We start from the raw sequence: 21928 nt of genomic DNA, 5'->3' as shown, positions 1-21928 counted from the left end.
TAAAAATTCATACTTCATTGCAATCTTTGATAGGACTACAGTGTGAGCTGTGTGGGGATATGCAGTGGGTATGCTTTTAACACTGTGGTCTCTGTTTCTGTAGAAGAGGAATTAGTATGGTGAAGAACTAGAGTACTCTAACTAGAACCTCAAGGTCTCCGGATGTCATCTTGTTTAAGAATTTTTAATATTTTGGTCTTGTTGATTGCCTGTAAAGGAACAATTACATTTCACTACAAGATACTTAAATTATGGAAACATAAAATCGACATGTGCTTGCCCACTATTTCCTGTCTACTTGGAGAGAGGTTTTGTAACTCTTACACATCCTGGGGAGCATTTGTCTCCTTAAATCAGTTTTGCCTATTTCATCAGTATTACATGGTAAGTCAGGAACTAGCCAGTATGAATTGCACAGCAATACACAATACTAATTCTTAGTATTGTGGTGGCACTTCATCACCTTTAAGTATACATACTAACGCTCCAGAGTCATGCTTATCTGAGAACATCAGGTTTTCACTTACATCAAACAGCTGCAGTGTTTGAGGAGAAGGTTTGCATTTTGCAGAGTGCTCAAAGAGCAGAAAGTAAAACAAAAACAAACAAACAAACATACAAACCACCCACCTAAGTGCAAAAACATCTTCATACTTTTGGGGGGGGATTTTTTCATCAACTAATGGTTTTGAGTCCAGTCCCACGACTGTGGAGGTCCATTAGGGACCTATGTATGTGAAGCCCTGACAGTCAGAGTCCTACCTGTTCTTGCTTGAGGAAGAAAAGGCAGATGTCTGCACTTTTTGTGAAGCAATGAGAGTTTGCTTGCTGGGCAAGAAGTTGTTCAATAGGATAATGTTGTTTAATCCCAGCCAGCAATGAAGGGTTTTTTGTGTCTTTGTTCTGGATAAGAGGATCAGCTGTACTGCTTTACCCAATTACCCAGGGATGTCATGGGAGATGAATTTTTGGACCTTAGTTTTCCCACTGGAGGAGTGTAATGTCGTCACTTTGTATTAAAAAATAGATCTAGATGGAAACAGCAGAGAAAGGCAGCTGCCCCTTCTAATGTCTCTGGGGATTTTGTGTTTTGCAGGAGATGCACGGGTGAGAGGTCAGACAGGGGTTGTCTCCGAGCGCCGCGGCTCCTACCCATTTATAGACTTCCGTCTGCTTAACAGTAAGTGCAACCCTTCTTTCAGGTCTGTATTTAAATAAAAACAAATAAAATACTCTACTGAAAGTGTATGAACCAAACTATCTCATCTCATACATATCTGTAGCTCAGCTGTCTTCACACAGTCAGCATTAATTCCATTATTTCCACTCAGTGTCTGGCTGTGAAATATTTTGATTGTGTGAATAGTCCATAATGCTCAATCTGTCAAATGTAAATACAGTAGGGCCATGGGGTGTGCTGGGGAAGGAGCAGGGGCAGTTCAGAATTAAAGAGATAAACCTCTGTGTCCTTTAGCCTCTTAGACAACAGTTGGAACAGATTTATGTGAAGCTGTTATCCGGTCATATAGAATTGGCACAGAAGGGGAGCATGTGACAGCACTGACCAGTGGTTTACAATAACATTAATTTTTCCAACAATTAGAACCCAATCCAAAGCCCCATGGAGTCTTCTCATTGACGTCAATGGATTTTGGGTCAGGCCAGCAGTGAACATCTGTTAAAAATAATCTTAACCTCATTTTGATTTGAAGTTATTCTGCCACTGTTGTAAATAAAGGACAGAAAATCTAAAAAGAAGAAAAAAAAAACCAAATCGAGACCCTGTTGGGTTTTTTTCACCTGATGGACTCTCTGTACTGATGCAAACCCATTAGTGAGCATGTAAAAAATAAAATAAAAAGAGCAGCGACCACTTAGTCATGAGTCCTGTAGCACTCAGCTTGGATGCTGTGTAAACTTCAGTGTTTGGACACAGGCAGATCTTGATGTATCCTTGGGTACTGCACAGACAACCTTTGAAAAAACTGTTATTCACTGTCTTTATCAAAACAGACTGGAACTCCAACAGTTTCAATGCTGACACTGTTATGATTCTAGGGATTGCGCTTTTCATCGAAGAGCAATTGTCAAACCAAAGTTTGAATTCTCCTTTTTGTTCCTCCTTGTCTGGGAGCCTGTGGAAGGGGAAGGGAGGAGGAAGTGGGGAGGGAAGGGAGCAGAGCAAGCAAAGCAGGAGGGCTGGCTGGGAGTCAGGAGTAAAGAGGAGCTGAGGAGGGGAGGGCTTGGGATCTGATGGGTTGCATTCAGCCATGCTGGCAGAGTTACTGCCACCCAGCAGCGTGCTGCTATCAGTCTTGCTGATTAAAGATATTTTCTGGGTTGTAAGTCCATCTGAGAGCTTGCTATGGCTGAGGTAGAAAGACATAAGGGGGTAAGATGGGTCCATCAATTTTCCCAGGACAAAGAGAATAACTTACTGGTTGAGCAGAGATTTGAGGACAGTTTAGTTCTGACTTGTCAATGAAAAGCATAAAGAAAAATCAGGTAAAGGCTAGCTGGAAATAGTACCAGTCATGCATGCCCTTATAAAGACTGAGAGAAAATAAAGCACTTTTCATTCATGAAGTAGAAGTGGATATATATTCATATTCAAATGCAACTAAATTGATTCATTCTTTTTTATTTTGAATACATAACACATTATATAAAATTCAGTTTCTTTTAAACTTAAATTTTCAGTTTCTTTACCCATGGAGAAGGAAGAACACAAGAATAGTTTCAGGATTTTTTTCTGGCTATAGGGCTTTCACTTCTAGCCCCTGTATATGAGTCCTGCCATCCTCCAGATCCAGCCAGTTTCTGGGAAATGCTGGTGCTGTCTGTGGGCTGTGTAGAGAGACATCCATGGCGAGGGATGTCTGGTGAATACTCAGCCAGGATCAAGCCAGGAGTAGGGCACTCCACTTAACTCCTCTAAATATAACTGCTGAACCTAAAAAGTGGTGCCTCTTTGTATGTGCACCTCTGGGCCAGCAGTGTGGGGAACCTGGGCGTTCTGTGCTCCTATGCTCTCTCTCACAGAGACCTCCAGCTTACTCTTTTGACTGCTTTTCCATAATCTGAAATGTATGGCTGACTGATCATGGTCTGTGTAAGGGAAAGCAGTGATCCTGATTTTAGATACCCCATGGCTTTCAGGTTTTTATATATTTACCATATTCTCTCTAAGGAATAGTGTTGCCTTAATTTTTCGGTGCAAAATGAAGTGGGATTTCTAAATACTTGACTACTGATTTTGTAGCTGGCAAGTGCACACTGGGCCTGGCTCACTTGGTGACCTACACTTGTGGATGTGTAGGAAATGATGTGAAATTAAGATGCTCAGTGTCAGAGCATGCAGATGTGTTTTGCCAGGAAATAAACAGGCTTTTGTAATATTTGTTCATCTACATCTTTCTGTTAAATCCATTTCTGCTGTGTACCACTGCGCACTTTCTTGCAAAGTACCCACCTAATACTTGCAGTAAAATCTTGTCCCCATGTTGCGTTTGTTTGGGGGCAGTAACTGTATACTGAAAGATGGTAGAGGGAGGGAGGGAGGGAAGAGGCAGATGAAATGTTATATTAAATGTTCTCAGAGGTCATAAACAAATGCACCATAAACATTACTCCAGCTTCTCACTAACAAACAGAGCTTAAATAGTGACTGTTCTATCTCGCATTTGAAATACTGTTCTAAAAAACAGTACCAGCCTTGTTTTAAAGTAAGGGAAAACACTGAAGCTCATTCTTGAACAAGTTGACATCCATTATGTAAATTCACATGTAAAAAAAAATACAGGACATTGATATTTAATGTCAGACTAAAGGTTACTTACATGTAACTTTTTTTTTTTTGTGTGTGTACTTGCAGATTCAGTCAAATTAGTGTTTTTTTCCTTACTTTGTCTGTTAAGGGTTAACATTGACTAGACCATATCTTCTGTTTTTTCTGGAGTCCTACAGTAAAGTTGCTGTGTAACTTAAGACACCGTGAAGTCTTTTTGGATAGGAAGACTTCCTTCACTCTGAAAATGGGATCTTCTGTAGCCCTAATCAAAGCCAACTGTACTAATGCTGGCTTCTTGCTGTTTGAGTCTGTGATGCCATCTACACATTCCTCCAGTGACTGTGCAGTAAATAGAAAGTTAGTGTTACTTCACCTTGTCTTTGCCGGGCTGTCGGGACCATGAGCATTTTTCAGAATCCTGTCTGGGGGAGATGCAGGGCTTTAGTGTCTTCCTGTCTTTTCTCTGCCTAGTTGCAAAGTTCAAGCTTTCCTAGGCATAGTTGCACTGGTGGGTTTGGGGACTCTTAAGGTAACTCTGGAATACAAAATCGAGTGTGAAATACCCCCGTGTCACTGAGAACCGCTTGGTTCTGCTCTCTGCGGAGTGAATGTTTGCCCCAGCCCCTAGAGTTAGTCCTGCAGCTTGCGGAGACCCGTGTGACCTGCCAGGTTCTCTTCTGTGTTGGGGGCAGCGAGTCAGAAGCTTGAGGGGGAAGCCATGTAGCATCTCCTCCCCTGCAGAAGGAGGACTCCTAAAATAAGAGATACAAATTTTGCACAGCTCTGTAGGTTTATGGGAAGATAGGGTGATAGTTTTGTCTTCAATCAATTCCAAACAAAACCTCACAAATTTTAGGAGATTTTGACTCTGAACTGGGTACTGATACTGGTACAGGTTGAAATTGATGTTAGCAGGTCACTGACACTTCAGCATTTCAGCAAATTAAATGAACCTTACTCTGTTCACAGGACAGAAAATGAATGAAATTGAATATTTGCAGGGTAATAATTTAGAGTTCAAAACACTTCTGCAGTGAAAATTAATCCAATTTTTCTTTTAGCAGAGTATATTTTGGATTTTAGGAATAAAGGAGCATGGCTATGGTAAGCAATAATTTAGTTCTGTGATTCACAAAGTTGCTCAGTGAGTCACTGAAGCAGATCTCACTAGTGACTAATATGCATTGATTTAAATGGATTTTATTATCTCATTATGAGGGTTTTTTGGTGGCTGTGACAGTACACTTCTTCATTGCCTTAACTCAGAAGTTTGAGGGAATTCCTTGTGATAAATCTGGACTTGTAGGTAAACATGCAGCAGTAAGCCAGAAGACCTCACCCTTTTGCAATTACGTTAGATACTTTGTTTTATTGCCAGGTTCAATCAAGTACAGTAACAAAATAACATGGCTTACAGCTGTGTAAGTAACTTATTATTTACAAGTTCGCTTGTCAAGCAAGTCAGAAGACAAGGTTCTTAAGACTTAAATTCTCCAGTTCCCATCTTGTTTATGCCAAGCTTTTATCTGGATTAAATTTTGGCTTGCAAATGACAAAATTATTAGCCTTTAATTGACTATATTTAATTCCCTTCTTCAGTATTCACTTCAGTATTTATATATGTGACCTGCAAATTGGAGAGTCTGTATCCAAATGGTGTTACCCAGAGAGATATCTGTTTTCTTACACCTTGCACAGCAGGAACACAGAGTTGGATCTGAGAATATGTAAAATGTCAAAACATGTCTGTAGACATTCCAAAGGTATGTCTCTGTATTACTTAGGATCTTGGTGTTGTCATGCAGGTAAAAGCTGAGTCCAAAAGAACCCCACCTGCTTTAAGCTTAGCATGGCAAATTAATTTATTACAAGATTATCTACTTCTAAGTCCAGATGGTGATAAATGGTAATATTAGGTAACATTCCATCTCTGTCCTTGATTTGCTGTCTGATCTGAGTCAAGCAAAATACTCTGGTTTTCAGTTTGTTTGCAAATAAAGTGAATTCATCACATACTTTTCAGGCATGTGATAAATCAGGTATTGGAGAAATAAAACGTGTTGTCGGGATTAGTAAGGGAAGATATGAAGTCATGAAAATGTCTCCATCTCAAAGAACCAAAGTCTGTGGACATTTGAATCTGTGGTTTCTGCCTGTCTACAGAAGGGTCTATTGCAAAATTTACATTCATTTTTGGGTTTGAATTTTGAACACTCCAGGGCTTTCAGGTAGGGCCCATCTCCAGGGAAAATAAAACTTAACCACAGCCACCAACCCAAAACCGAACCATCAAGTAACCTGAACCCAATTGAGTGAGGTTAAAAAGAGTTTGGTTAAGCGCCTTGTTTTGTTGCCTTTGGCTAGAAAAAGAAGTGGGAGTGAGAGATGCCTTTTTAGATATTTCTGACCTAGGTTAAATTAGGACACTAAAAGTCTTGTGAGGAAGTTTCAAGGGCTGATTGGATTACTTAGAACCCAGCCCAGCCTGTAGAGATGAGTCCAAAGTTCCAGATGGTTTTTAAATTAGGAAGGGAGAGATCTTACAAGGTCTTCATTATTTCTACATAATACCTCCCCTAGTTCCTCATGCATAAGCCCATCCAAAAGATACTCATCAACATCCTTAAGACACATAGGCTTCTTAATCCAGTTAGCATGTTTGAATGGGACAAACATTTCCAGAACTGGTCAGCCTGTGGCCTTGCTATCAGTTACCTGTTCAAGGAAGAGAAATTGGAATCCTCTTAATACTTCAGCACAGAGATTGTTCTCTTTTCCAGTAACCCTTCACTGTATTAAAAAATTCTTTGTATCATTGGAAGTCATTCTGGTTCACCCTTTTCATCAAATAATAGGAAGGGGGTTTTTTTGGAGGAAGAGTTTGCACTTTTGTATTTTTCTAAGTGATGCTATATGCAAAATTTAATAACAGAGTTAGTTTGAAAAGTGTAATCTACTTCCTGCCATTCATACTCCTTGTTTAGCTTCAATGCCACATGTGCAGAAAAATGAAAGCCAGACTGTAAAACCAATAGATGCACATGCCCTCATATGCTAACAAAATTCATCATTTTGGGTTATGAATGCTTCAGGAGAACTCAAAACAAACAAAAGCAAGCAAAACAAACAAGCAACCTGCATATGCTTCACACACAAAGTCTTAGCGAACACAGACCTGATACACTCATTTGTAACTTAGTTTTTAGTACAGACTTGGGATTCAGTTAACTGAAGATGTCCCTTTAAAAGTTGCCAAATGATGTGTGACCCATTCTGCCACCCCACCTTCTTTTCCTTGATTAGAAAAGGGAAAGGATGTACTGAAGATAACACTGAGGATACTTTCCAAATGACCAGAGGAAAAGAAAGAACAAGGAGAAGGGATCATTAAAATGATAAATGAAGGTTGGCTTTGCTGTTATTACAGGTTATGTTGTTTTTTCTCAAGGGGAGTGAAGGAGGAGGGGATGCACTGTTTCCTGTTGGAGAAACTGTAATCAGCTGTAGAACATTCGCAGTTTCAGGAAGAAAAGGTCCTGACTGCTGTACAAAGATTGAAGTGTCAAAGCAAAGGTTCATAATGAAATGATAATGAGATTGTGACAAACCAGAAAATAACATGCCATTTCCTAAGAACTTGGAGGAGGCTTAATAAAATTATGCCAGGATGTTTGTTTGCATAAAGATGAGTTATAGCCCAAATAAAGGCTTCAAATTGTGATAAGAAATACATATAAATTCATCTTAAATTTGGATTTAATCTATTCCTCTTTCTGTTATTATGGCTAATATTCTGTTCCTTAAGTGGCCTTTGAAACCCTAATTTCTCCAGAACTTGTTGTAATAGGATTATTTAGTATATAAGTGGAATTATCAGCGTAATTCTTAAATTCTATATTCTCTTTCAAACAGTATCAAAAAGAATGTATTTTGGGATGGGGAGGAAACTGCATGACTACTCTTCTTTAAGATGCCAATAATTGTGCAGGAACTTCCTGAGTTGGAAACTCAGCTGTTACAAGGCACCATCACTTCAAGTGATTTTCAAAGAAGAAGAAACTCCAAAGCCAGGTCACCTAGAAAAATGATTTCTCAGAACCTCTCACACAGAGAAGCATGACTACCTCCTCCTTAAACAGGGCTTTGCATTGGTTTTGTGCACTTGTGGATGTGGTTGGAGAACAAAATTTTTACTCCAAAGCATAAAATTTTTAACTCCTTTTGCTATACTTCTAATTTTGTTCTTTTCTCTGATGTGTTCAGGGTCCCCTCTCTTTCTCACAGCTTCTGCCTAATTGAAAAAAATTTACCCCTCTAAAGAGAAATAATGCAGTTGCAACCTATGTAAACAATGGCAGCTAACAGAGAGCACTTGATCTTTAAAAACCAATTTTATCAGAAGTCAAGGAACAAAGAATATTTTAAATGTTAGAGAAGCAAGTAAAACCAAAGTGTTTATAACACGACTTTTTTTGATTCCATATAGTCTGAGGAAGCCTCGTGAGGTTTTCTGCATTTATAAGATTTCAGTACAACACTTCTTTATCTGTAGATGAGATATAGTGCAAAGTCTACATCTCAGTCTTCTTAGTTGCAGTGACCAGTATATATTCAGATGACAAAATTGACACAATCTTACTATATTTGAATCAATCCTGTTTGTTAGTTTCTTACACATGTGACTGAGACATAGAACTGGGGTTTTCATCTCAGCTTCATGGTCCTTCTGCATTAGACTGAAAGTTTTTAAGTGACAGTCCTTCCACATGGGCTTCTGGTGTTTTGTGCATTTTTCTCAGCCCTTTCCTCAAAACCTCAGTGTTTTCTTTCTGAAGGCTATATGGACTACAAGGTGAAATGTATCTGGAAGGCCTAGACAGTGCAGAGAGAGGAGGTTTTCTGTTCTTCTAGTTGATAAGTGCTTTCTACAAAATTCAAATTTGAAACATTGTTTGTCATTAATTTTTAGATCAACTGTGTTAGTTCAACTACCCATACTAATGCTGCTGTTGTCTTTTGGATACTATGATAAGTCTGTAATATAAGAAGATACTAGGAAGGCACAGCAGGTTTTTTTCTATCATCAGTGCTGTGCAGTCTTCTGTGTAAAAAAATTCATCAACCAAGCATGCAAGGAATATGCCAAAACTTTAGTAAAGGTGATGTAAATGCATGGCATAGTTTTACACGCAAAAAAAAGGACAAACACCAGTCATTCCTCCTAAGTCAATTACATACCTCTCAGGCTCACAGAGAGAAGTTTTCTAACCAGCTGTCAAGCCAGGAACCAGTGCAGAAAATTGTAGGACCAGAGACAAATAGTTTCCCAGAATCCTCACTGTTTGCAGGCTGTCCAGACCTTAAATTGCAGGACTCACCATCTCACCTTATTTTCCAGACATCCCAGCACTTTCCCACCAGTCCTGCCTGGGTATTCAGGCATACAGTGGCTGTGTATGAAATGCCTTTGCATCCTTGGAAGAAGGGAAAGGGTATTATAAATTATATGATTCAAAAGCAGCTGCTTGAGGACCTGATTTATTCTGCATCCTTTAGGAAAGAAGAGGAAAAAAACATTTCCCTTTACTGAATCAGTTTACTTTTGAAAATTAATAAACCCTTTTTTTATCCACTCATGCTGCTGGGTGACCTGTTTTTATTGTGCGCTGAAGTGCAATAAAATAACAAAAGGCAGTACTGTGAAGAAAAACTCAGAGGCTTTATTTGAATGCATAACAAAGGTTGTTTACTTGGAAAGAACAGTAACAATGTAATGAATGTCTGGTGCAGAGTTAAGTACATCCTTGTCCAAATTTGATTTATGTGATCATTTCTGGATGTTAACTCAACCATTGTTAGCATAACCTCCATCATTTTTATATTCATGCTGCCTATGGGCACGTGCTAGCACAGCAGCGTGAAAGAAATGTGAAATAAAACTGGTAGCAGTTCCCAGTGCAGGAAAATTCTTTTCCTGAAATAACAGAGGTTGGTGTGCAGTGAGCCATAGATCAATTTAAGGTGTGAAGATCTGTGTAAGTGGTGGAGCTGTGTTGGGAGAAAGAAGGCAGCCATTGATTTCTGCAGCTTATTAACCTCTTGAGGGCCACGTGCAGTAATGCAGACATCATCCATGGTCTGCTGCCGTGTGCGTGCGTGCGTGCGTGATGTGGCTATCAAATTACTGGAGAAAAATACAGCCACTTTGGTTGCCTGCTAAAACACAGGAGAAACGCTGCGAGCTCAGGCCACCTGAGCTTTTGAAGGCAGAAGCTGAGCTTGGTGAGGAATGCTTGTACGAGCACTTCTGTAAACATGTGTGTAATTCATACAAAATGTCTGTGTAATTCATACAGTAACTTTGTTCAGTGTACCAAGGAGGGTTTCTGCAACCCCTGTGCTCGGCAGTAACTCTGTAGCATGAGAATGGGCATCTTTTAAGAGATGGATTTTTTTAAGTTAAGCAAAACATTCAGAAGCTTCCACAATGACTAAAGTTAAACACAGTTCTTGAGGGAAGTTTTATGGGTATAAACAAAAGACGTTCTTGTTTGTCTTTCACATTCATTTCAAAATTGCCCATAATTACTAAATCCTTCCCATGTGAGCTTTGTAGATCATGGTCTTTAACCAGATGTTATAGCATATGTTCTAGTATCCATAGTTCCACAGCTGAAGTTCAGGGATATTTGCAGTAATATTTTTGATTCATTTTCCTTGTAATTCAGTTTCATCTGAAGGCACTGTATGACTTGCATCATGTGTCATCATCAAAATTTTATATTTACGATTTAAATTGAAATAAATTTATAGTTGTCAATAAACTGTCAGCATTTTACTCTAACTCATTCACACAAATCCTTAATTTCATCTTAAAACTGCATCTTGATTTTATGTCAGCTGGTAGGTCTCATATGTTGGGAATGGCTTTTTGCTTCTGGGAGATTCAGGTGCAACTGCTGAGCTGAGAGCAGAATTTAAGTGTTCACTTTTGGCTGCATTGCCTTTTGCTCTTCTGTTCAACCTTTTTCTCTGAACTTCATATAGTTGTGCTTTTCCTTTTTTTGTTTGACACTGATCTTGGAAGGGGAAGGAGAAAATGCTAGTGAGATTATGCTTGTTTGGGGTGTGTTGTGCTCAGAGAAGGGCAGCGTCAGTCCAATTTTATGCAAGACACCATCCTAATAAAGTACATTATTGTGGATGTCAGAGTAATCTGAGATGGGTCACAGCAATCAGCTGATAAGTCCTGTGATTCAAAAGCAAATCAGTTATTACTGAAATGACCCAAAGGATGTGATTTTAACATGATATTCTTTTAAGTCAACGTACAGAGTTTGCACGTGGATAGCCTGCAGTGCTGGATTTGGGCTATTCTGTCAAGAACCCAGTTTTGAAAATACATTTGCTGCAATTCTTTATCAGTATTATGAACTTCTTCCCTTGTGAATGAAAATACAGAGCAACACATTATTGTGGGTAATCTTTTTTGTATAATATATTAGAGTACAGCGCTCACCTGAAGCATCAAGTCAGGTTTCAGGGGTGCTGTCTGCTGATGACTAAATTTGAATTTGACACCCTTGACAACCATACAGAGCAATAGGAAGCAAGTTTGATGGTTCGGTTCAGAAAATATGTTTCTTAATAAGAAGTTACTTGTTTCCATCTGACCTGTTCGTGCTTTGGCAAGTATTATTTATGCTACTGAAATGATCTGGTAATCCAAAGGATAAAATAAACACTTCTTCATAATCCAATGTACAGCTGCTTGTTGGGACTCAGGCCAAACCTTCACCTTCAGATCATCCACAGCAACTCTATGTGTGAGTTTTAAAGACAGTTTAAGAGAGTGTAGGTGGTGATTTCAGTCATCTGTCTTTAACTGAAAAAACAGATATTAACTTAGATAAAAATTAGTGGGAGCAACTTCTAATTTTTAATGTAAAAAAGTGAATTTTTTTGTACTTTAACATTTAAACTTGTTACCTGAAAGTAGTGACAGCTTGTGGGCTAAGGTGGAAATAGGAAAGTTGGAAAGTTGAGAAACAGCTAACACAAGTTTAAAAAGTGAATTTATTTTAAGAGTGTTATGTTATCCAGGAATTAAACTGAATGCCAGCCATTTCATAGCAGCCCTGTATAAATGAAAAGAAGTAGGAAAACAAGTCTACTGGTTCCTCCATGTGTCACTGCCACTGGGTAACTGTTCACACCTACATTAGTCACTCCTTCAACAGGCCATGAAATTGTTCCAGCTTTTAAAATGTGTGAGAAAATCAAGGCAGGTGCTGGCACATCATAAATGAAAACCTGACCTTCAGGCTGGTACAGTAGTGGTGTTGTTACTGTTTTCATTCTGGAAACCACATGGCTTGTCAAGATGCAATGAAGTTATTTTGTGCTTTTGCATTATTAAAACTCAGTGAGGTCTTTGGTCTGCACATGAGAACCATGAGGCTTACTGGTGTTGGAAGTTCTGTTGATCCTCAGTACAAAGGATGGCTTTTTTGGATGTTGTTACTGACTTTGTGCAGCTCAGTAGCTGTTGGATTACTTAATAAGGAAGAAACTTGCTACAGAGGGTACTGCTGTTAGAGGAATCAAATCCTGAACCATCCATGATCCAAAAAACCTTAGCAACTTCCCTGAAAATCCTCTCAGAATAATACCACCCATGGAAACAGCAGACAAAGTGATATTTTAATTTCACAGTAGAATTCACTGTTTTTTTCATGAAAAGAGATGAAAAAATAAAAAACAGAGAGTCAGCTTCAGTGTGTAGATATTTTTCATGAGCTCTTATTTAAACCTGAAATCCAGTGAATTGCTATGGAGCTTCTTAACTCAAGAAATCATTACTTTTCTCTCAAAGGACTCTTTAATCTTCAGTTTCTTACAAGGTTTGTCTTACAAATAAAACCGTATTGTATCTTGCTACCTTTAACCAACTGTCCAGTTTCTGTTCTCTCTTTTTTCCAAAACTTATACCAGACTGCAGAATGAAAACACCACAACTGAGCGTGAGGTTCTATTAAAAGTTCAAATTAAATTACCTAAACCATTATGAGTTTTAGAAAGCCTCCAAATTTTTCTTACTAACAATAAGGTAATTTAATTACTCTAATTAGTGATTTAATCACTGTATAAAAACTGCCTTGGTTTTTGTGTGTCACATTTAGCCCTATATGAAAATCTCATAATACAGCATTAGGGAATTAGAGTGATCCTGGTACCAAGTGAAAAGAGCATACTCAGTTGTGTAACTAGAAATGCCTGTATTATCTCAATATACCTGCTTTCCTCATTGCACAGCTGAAATATTTTCTTCATTTATAATTTGCTTTAATATGTAGAAATGACAGCAGACAATGCAAGAGGATTATTAACCTATTCTTATTTCTTTCTCTCTTTTATTTCCTTTTCCAAAAGTGGCTGTCACATTGGTGTTTTCAAACTGCATTTTGAGTTCTCTTTCAGTGTCACTTTTCTGATTTTATATCAAGATCACTTTCTAGTGCTGTGCAATTTTTAATATATTCCAATGACACCTCCTGTGAGGTAGCGATGTAATGTTGCTTTCAGGTGTATAGTTAGGAACAGAGAAGGTAGAAGCAGCTTTCCTGTTCCTAGCTCTGCCTAGTCGTTTAGGCTCCCCCTAACACTTAGAGTTAGGAGATGTATCACCCCCTTCCCCCTGTGGCTGAGCTGGGTCACATCAAAGGCTGTGGCAGGCAGTGTACTGAACTCAGCTCTTCCAAAGCCTACAATAGTATTCTCTTTCCTGGAACATATTTCCTTTCTAAAATAAACAAATATATTATGCTGAAGTGATTTGAATACTGCTCCTTCATGTGGCTTGGCAAGAAGCGTGAACTTCACAATTTTTGTATTACTATTTTAAAGTGTTTGATATTTCTCAATATCTATTGATATTAAACTGATAATGTCATCCATCACCTTGGGTTTCATGGTTTCTGTACTGATTGCTTTTCACAGATACTACACTCTCAGGGGAAATTGGCACCAAGAAAAAAGTGAAAAGACTGTTAAGTTTCCAGAGATATTTCCATGCATCCCGGTTACTGCGTGGAATTGTACCACAAGCCTCACTGTACCTACTGGATGAGGACTACCTTGGGCAAGCAAGGGTAAGACTGGTCTCCAGCTCTCCATTTCTTTTAATAATGCTACAGAGAGTGTCAGTTTTGTTTTAGTCTTCAGATAACCGAATTCCTGGCAGATCTTTCTTAAATGACCCGCGTTATGTGCCTATCTCACAACAAACAGATTGTCCATTCCTCATTTGTGGTTACAGCCTTAAAGACTTAGGTCTCAAAGCAACAGATAATGTTGCTAAATCTACTCAGCATTTTCAGATTCCAACAACTGAAATTATAATATGAAGTTACTAAAGAATGAAGGATTTCAGGTTAAGCTACTGATTTAAGTGCAGCCCTGACACAGCTAAATTAGTTCATCCACTTAAAAAAAGACAGGTGTCTCTCATCTGCTGTGGAACAGCTATTAGGCAACCCACAAGAGCTCTCCATAGTGGCAAAGGCTAGGAAGCGTGGAACATTGACTGCAAACTTCACAGTGATCAAAATAAAATTTTATTACTTTGCAGCTCTTACACTTTGAGTGGTATTTTCTAGCAAAACTTTCACAACTGATGGCATTGGGATTATATGCCTGGGCAATTTTTATTCTCTGCTGGAGGAGATTATGTGCCAGGTGTTAGAAAGAAATTAAGAATCCAGAACTGTTTGAATGTAGACTAGAGATCGGAGTGAATGTGTATTTCATTCACACATACATCACTGTAGGTCATAGAGGTAGTCCAGAATCAGTCTCCTGACTCAGCTGATGAAGCTGTAAAAACCCTGCAGTTGTAGGTAATGATGGATTCTTCCGCATGTTTGAGTGGGCTTAACAGTAGCACTGTATCTAAATTTATAAAAGCTGTTCCTGTGTACTGCTTTGTTTAGCACATTGTAACTCATATTCACCATGAGAGCTAAGATTTTATTAAAATTAAAAACTGTATTAAAAACCTAAGAGAATTTGCACTGACAATCTGGGGACATGAAGAAACAATAAAGCATTTGTGCAGTAAAAGGGAATATTTTCATAATATTTTGGTTTACATTAGTCATTGTTTGAGTTCCATTTAGCAGGTATTTTTAGTGTTATATTCAAAACCTTCTCAGTTAAAAGAGAAAGTGATATTTTTTGCAGTACAGCCACATGAGCCTGATTTCTGGTATTTCAAATATGACCTCTCTAGGTTTCTCAAAAAAAACATTAAGCTGTAGTAACCAATCCTGTGACTGATTAATGTGGAATAATAATAAAAATCTGCTTTACAGTGTGACATACCAGTCACTGGCCTTTTCACATTTGTTTTTTCCAGCATATGCTATCCAAAGTGGGAATGTGGGATTTTGACATTTTCTTGTTTGATCGCTTGACAAATGGTAAGTAAATTTTTTAAGTCTTTATTTTACTCTCTCTCATATATGACTATTCAAAAATCTGTAATTAATTGTTTGTTAAATGTTTACAGTTCAGATTACTGAAGAGAAATTTGCCATATTTAACCTCTATTAAAACACATCCTGGAGCTTTTTCAGGCTTTTCCTGAGCTATAGGGTAATGTTTCAATTATGCTTTTGTACTAACCTAATCCCCTACATTTTTTGTTGTCACCTTTTCAAGAGATGCTTCTGTTTCATTTGCCTGTGAAACTTCCAAGCCACTTTAAATACGCCTGTTAGATACATTGGTCAGTAAATCCAGATCTCCATAATCAGTCAATTTCTATCAATACTAAAGACGTTTGAGTGAAGATACCGTTGCTTCTGTTCAGCAGCAAAAATTAGGAAATTTTTTAAGAGAGTAAAAATCCATGAAATATTTTCTCTAAATAAATGCCTGTAAAGCCATCCCCCTTCCCCACAAATGTTTAGACAATAGCTCTTGATCAGGTAATTCAGTGTCAGAGAGGGGAATGGTCACAACTTTCCCCTTTCTGTACTGCTCAGAGAACTGAGATCCCTCATTCCTCACCCCAGTCTAATTAGGTTTGGTTGGGGCAGAAGATGTAGAAAAAAGTTGGTTTAGAGAGTCATTCAGCTGAGTGACTGGCAGTGAAGAGTGAAAAGGATTGCAAATTGCCTGGGAAGAAAAAGCGTATTCTTCTAAATTATCTTTCTGTCCCCCTGCTCGGTAGTCAAGACCAAGTAAGTTTCCATGTGTTCTTCATACAGATATTTATTTTCCTTCCTGAGTTACATTAAATAAGAAAAGACTCCCTTCAAACTTTGTTTATGTGTAGTATGGGTTGGTTGGTTTGGGGTTTTTTCTAACTTTTATGGAAACAGTGACACTGAATTAAGCAGTGCAAACTTTCTTAAATACTGTGTTTATGTATAGCTGATCATGCAATACTAGTAAGGCTCAGTTTTGCCAGTGTTCCCAGTATTGGATTTACAGTAAGGCCAGTGCAGCATTACAGTGGGACTTGAGACTGTAAATGCTGCTACTCATTTTTCCTGTCTGTGTCATTGTTATGGGATGCAGTTGTAGCTGAGCTAGGTTACATGGGTTAATTACATGTTTATGCAGCCATATGCAAAATAAAAACATCAATTCCGTACTCCTGATTTTTAGTAATTAATTAATTTGTACCGTATGGCAAACCGAAATGGCAGAAAAGCCACTCTTGTTTCTGTTGTTTCTAAAGATAGACCTGAATTATGAAAATGATGTTGCTCTCAGACAAGCCTGTCAAAGATTTTGTTAAAACCATGTCAGTTTGCCTTCTTCCAGTTAAAACCACAGTTTGCCTGTCATGTTGAAACAGCAAATGTGACCTTCTTATTCACACAAGAATGGCACTCCATTGGTACAACCTTTCCATCAAATCTTGATCACATATAGGAGCAATTTGTGTAAGTGACTTCTGAGTATGTGAGAGTCATCTAAGCTCACTTGGTTGGAGATGAGGTGATAGGAGCTGACCAATAGGAAATTACCCAGATTTTTAGCCTTGATTGGTTTGTAACTACATATATGGGGAATCTTAAGACTTGTTCCTTTCTCCTTTCAGGAAACAGTCTCGTAACACTGCTTTGTCACCTCTTCAATGTGCATGGACTTATTCACCATTTCCAGTTAGACATGGTTACATTACACAGGTTTTTTGGTAAGTGCACACCTCAAAGCCATCTTTGAATGAAGTTTATAGATTAAGTAAAGCATCAAAGAAGGCAATGGCTTGGTCTGTCTATGTAAAAATTATGATGGTGTTGGAAATATTTCAGTAAAAAATGTCTATGATATGTATCAGCATACAGTTTCAGGCACTCACGTACTTGGTTCAGTACCTAATCGGTGGAGGGATTTCAAAAGGTTCTGCATTGGGCTGAAGCATCCCAGCAGCACAGTCACACTGGTGATTTAAAATAAAATATGCCATGCAGAGATGTGGCTGGCTTAGCCCACACAGACAGACAGACACTGCAGAACCTACGCGTGCACAGTACAATTGTGGTGCAGTGTAATTATTTTAGTGACTAAAAGACCACTGAGACCCAGGGCAGTTAAAAGCTTATGTGCAAAATTTAACAAATTATATCAAGCTGTCCTGTCTACACTGAACAGTGTTGATGAAAGCCCCTGCTGCTGTTACTGCCAACAGAAATATTAGCCCCATGCTGTCAGTGAACCAAAAGAAGAAATTGGCCAAAATCAATTACTTTTTGCATCACTTTTTGAAAGCAGCTAAATGCCAGTTTTTCAGGCTGTCAGGCAGAGTTTCCAAAGCAGGGTCTCTTTTTTAAGACTGCCTAATTTTTGCTTCTGGAAAGTGTTCTTCTGGTGCGGAGACAGACAAAATCTCCCTGCTGTTTCTAACTCCTGTGGGCAGACATGAAGCGGACAGTAGGGTAATTAGAGCTAGTGGTATAAACTCACAGTTTAAGGGATTACCCACTGTACCTCCAGATGCTTGTGTGGCTGGAAACAAACAGAAGGCTTGGACTTTCTTTGGCACTCCTCGTGCTGGCAGTGAGCGCCATGGGAAATCTGCCCATCATTGGCTTTCCATTTGATTAATTCGATCGTGTCCAGGAGAGCGCTTTAGGCACGATCACATGCAGCCTCCAGCACTCACGTGGTGGTGTCCCACCACCACGTAATGGTGCACATGCTGCTGCAAGGAACAGAGGGATGTGAAGCACACATCTCAATGATTTTTCTGTCTCAGAGAAAGCTGAGAGTTAAGAGGTTGGTGCTCCTGGTCCAACTGGACTGGTTCCAGCGCTGCAAACTGAAGCAAGAGGGACTGGCATTTTAAAATGAACACACAGATGTGACTAAAATTGTCACAGGAGATTTTGCTGTGAATACCCCCATGCTGTTTTTTTTTTGATTCTTCCCCTGGGGGGTGTAGAAATGCCTTTGCCTGTAGTTCATCACTCAAATAACAAATCATGACAGGATCTCAGGGTCTCACTCCCTGCTGCCGTAAAATAGGTGGTATTGCCTTAATGGCACACTACTACCCTACAACAGCAGCCTAAATAATTACACTCCGTTGTGGATAAATTTGCCTCTCTTCTTTGTTTATTTTACTCCTCAATGAGAGCCTTCACTAAGGCAAGAAAGAGGTGATTTATGCACTAGTCCCAGTATATCCCCTTGGGCCTCACAAATCCTTTCATGCATTTTTTCTCTAAAGGTACCCCGATAAAAGCAGCAATTTAAATAAACTACAGCTATTTGAAGGAAGTCCTCAGGCAGCTGACTGCAAAACCTCAGATTGTATTTTAAGTCCAGTTCCCACTTGTGGCCATGGCATTCAGGGACAAAAGGATCTTTGTTTTCTGTTTTGATTCACAGTTATGGTTCAAGAAGACTACCATAGCCAGAACCCATACCACAATGCTGTCCATGCCGCTGATGTCACACAAGCTATGCACTGCTATCTGAGGGAGCCCAAGGTAATGACAACCTCTCACACTGATGCTGCTTTCAGATGGTTTTCAGATTTTTTTTTTCCCGGGGTTGAAATAAAACCCCCAAGAGATACTTCTAGACAGCAGAAAGTGATGGTGTGCTGCAAGTCAGCAACAAGTCAGGAGCAGCCTTGGTTACAGATTACAGATGTTTTGGTCAAGGTGTGAGAGTCACTTCTCATCACGCAGGCATCCTGTCTGAGTGCTGCCATATGAGCTCCAGCCAACACGGCACTGTGACCCAGCCACCCACTGGTGCCTGTGGTTCTTCTCTCATCAAACTCAGAAGGAGGCAGTGCATGTCTGTGCCTCAGCCGCCTCAGAGCATAAGCTCCCCACATCACTATTTCAAAATACCAAATTAGGTGCAATTTCAGCAGGAAAGGGTGGTGGCCCACCCCTTCAGATGGGTCTGTTGCAAGGGTGTCCTCTGCATGAGTATTTGTCTGCTGCTGCAAGTTCTCACAGCATCAGAGTGCTGGTGCCTTGTGTGTTACTGGAAGGCATTGTGATACTGCTGTGCTGAGCCACAGTATAAGAACATAACTAATCTTTTCTGGCTTGGCTGAAATGAAAGGATGTTCTGCTAGAACTAGCAGTTTGTTATGCAAGAATATAGCAATGGTGAGGACGGGAGCAGGCCCCACCTTTCCTGTATTTTCATCTCCTGCAAGATCTGCAAGTCCTTTCTTGCCAAGAAGTGCAGAGGACAGACAACATCCAGAACCTGGACCATACTGCTCATACTGCTCCTCAGTTCTGACCTCAGGATGCTTCTTTCATCTCATAGAGCTGTACTCTGTACAGACTCATTGGGCTGGCAATAACTGCCTCACTCTCACAAAGAGAAAATGCTAAGACTACCTTTCTTTGCTTCTAAATGACCCCTGTAGCAGAAAAAAATCTGGACAGGTTTTCCAACTTGAATGTTTGAAGTTAGAAGGGTAAATTATATTCCCTAATAAAATACATATACTTGAACTGAGATAGGTATTTAAGAGCCAAGGCTGACATTTCAGAAGTTGATAAACTCTGCATTTTATAATACAGTGCTATGCTAGAGCAAGAAGCCTGATATTTTGTTGGCATTAATAAATATTTGGAGAGTACAATGGATGATAACATATGCCAACCTGCCAGGCTACCTGTTTGCTTTTTAAAACAAATGAGACTATGCTGAAGCCCTTCTATTACAACAATCCTTATATTGCCATGAGTAATAAAGAGATAAGAAATACAAACTGTAATAAAAGATGATTATGTAGTATAATATCTTTATAGATGTATGTTCCACATTTACCTTAAAAACATTGTTCACAAAATTTATACTTGACATTTGTGTACAAATGCCAACACACCCAGTCTATGCCATGATGTCAGCTGGTTTGTTTATTTACCAAAAAAAGTGTTTACTGTTCATGTTCTTGTTGTGATTAATGTGTGTGATGATTCAGCTTGCCAACTTCCTCACCCCATCGGACATCATGCTCGGACTGCTCGCAGCCGCAGCTCATGACGTGGATCACCCAGGGGTCAACCAACCCTTTCTGATTAAAACCAAACACCACCTTGCCAGCTTGTACCAGGTAAAACTGCTCATCAAGTTGCTGACATAAAAATGCAGTCAAGGAGAGTTTAAGGAATTTGCAGTGAACTTTTAATGCCAAAATCTGGCAGCAGAAGGATGCGGGTCAAGTGATCCTGCACTTTGGAGTCTGGACAATTTCAGTCAAGGACCTCACTGGGTGTCACTTCTTAGAGCAAAGCTGGTACAGGAAAAGAGGTGGAAATGTCAGATTTTTTGAGGGGACATTTAAGTCAGATCAGTTGTCTGAGTTGTTTCTGCTGTAGATAATCTGGGGTGATGAACTGTGGGTAGGACATTTAAAATCATGACAAGAAGATCTTGTCTTCTTTCAGTGGGCAGATAAGCAGCAGGCATGCTCTAAATTAGATTTGCATTAAAAGAAACCTTTGCTTCATGTGGCTGTAGTGAAATGAAACATTTAATGAACACTGCATTAAAAAAAAAATAGAAGACAGATGAAACCAAAGGAAAAGTCGTAGACATTTACAGTAACATTCCTTGAGATACAAAGAACTTCAAGAAAGCCACTAGGTCACACCACAGGCTGTCTAGACCAGTATCCTGTTTCTAAGAGCAGCCAGTAAAAGATCTCAGAGAGAAACATAAGTCTGGGATAAGTACAGAGTTGTCCTTTACCTAGTATACATCCTTTCAGCTCTGGCAAGCAGTAGTAGAAAACTTCCTGTAACAAAAACACAGACCCTCTTGTTCAATCACCAGCAATGAACCCATGCTGCCTGATTTTTGTGGTCCTTTTTGAATAAATTTGAGATTTAGGCCCAGGGCAATCATTGTAGCTCTGTATTTTATCTAAAACTGTCCTATGAGTATAATCTCCACACACATGTGTACATTGTTACTATATAAGCACATCTCTTTATTCTTTGCATTGTATTTATATATACAATGTGCAGAGCAATTTGCTGCCAGAGCAAATCTTAATTTTGGTTGCACTAACCATAATTCACAGGTAGTAAATGGAGTTAATAGTGATTTCTAGCCTTTAGAATCACAGACTGATAGAATCATAGAATCATGAAGGTTGGAAGAGACCTTTAAAATCATCCTAGGTCCAACCTAACTGTTCACCCAGCACCAGATTCACACACCACTTAAACAGTTCGAGGAATGGTGACTCCACCACCTCCCTGGGCAACCTATTTCAGTGCCTGACCACCCTAACAGTGACAGTTCTTTTCTACTATCTAATCTGACTCTCCCCTGCCTGAGCTTAAGGCCATTCCACCTGGTCCTCTCAGTCCCAGCAGGAGAGACCAGCCCTCACCTCCCTGCAGCCTCTTTTCAGGTAGGTGTAGGGAGCAATCAGGTCCCCCCTGAGTTGCCTTTTCTCCAGGCTAAACACCCCCCAGCTCCCTCAGCTACTCCTTGTAAGACGTTCTCTGGTCCTTTCATGAGTCTTGTTGCCCTTCTTTGGACATGCTCTAGCACCTCTAGCATGCTCTAGCAGTGTCCTTTTTAAAGTGAGGGGCCAAGAACTGGACACAGCATTTAAGGTACTGGCCTCAC

General features: G+C 39.4%; 1 protein-coding gene across 4 annotated transcripts in view; it reads left to right on the top strand.

The window, feature by feature from the left end:
- The window catches only part of PDE7B (phosphodiesterase 7B), a 170331-nt gene that overhangs the window by 130867 nt on the left and 17536 nt on the right, over positions 1-21928 (top strand). For 3 of the 4 annotated variants that reach the window (XM_041469861.1, XM_041469860.1, XM_041469862.1), the window contains 6 exons: positions 1097-1180; positions 13790-13941; positions 15207-15270; positions 16905-17000; positions 18698-18798; positions 20268-20399. In XM_041469861.1, the coding sequence (XP_041325795.1) occupies positions 1097-1180; positions 13790-13941; positions 15207-15270; positions 16905-17000; positions 18698-18798; positions 20268-20399 (629 nt within the window). The remainder of the gene's footprint in view (positions 1-1096; positions 1181-13789; positions 13942-15206; positions 15271-16904; positions 17001-18697; positions 18799-20267; positions 20400-21928) is intronic. The other variant, XM_041469859.1, reaches the window with a different exon arrangement.

Source organism: Pyrgilauda ruficollis, unplaced genomic scaffold, assembly GCF_017590135.1.
Source record: "Pyrgilauda ruficollis isolate IOZ18807 unplaced genomic scaffold, ASM1759013v1 scaffold24, whole genome shotgun sequence".
Classification (NCBI taxonomy): domain Eukaryota; kingdom Metazoa; phylum Chordata; class Aves; order Passeriformes; family Passeridae; genus Pyrgilauda; species Pyrgilauda ruficollis.
The sequence above is the reverse complement of the archived record's forward strand: the minus strand, read 5'-3'. Positions and strand labels throughout refer to the sequence as shown.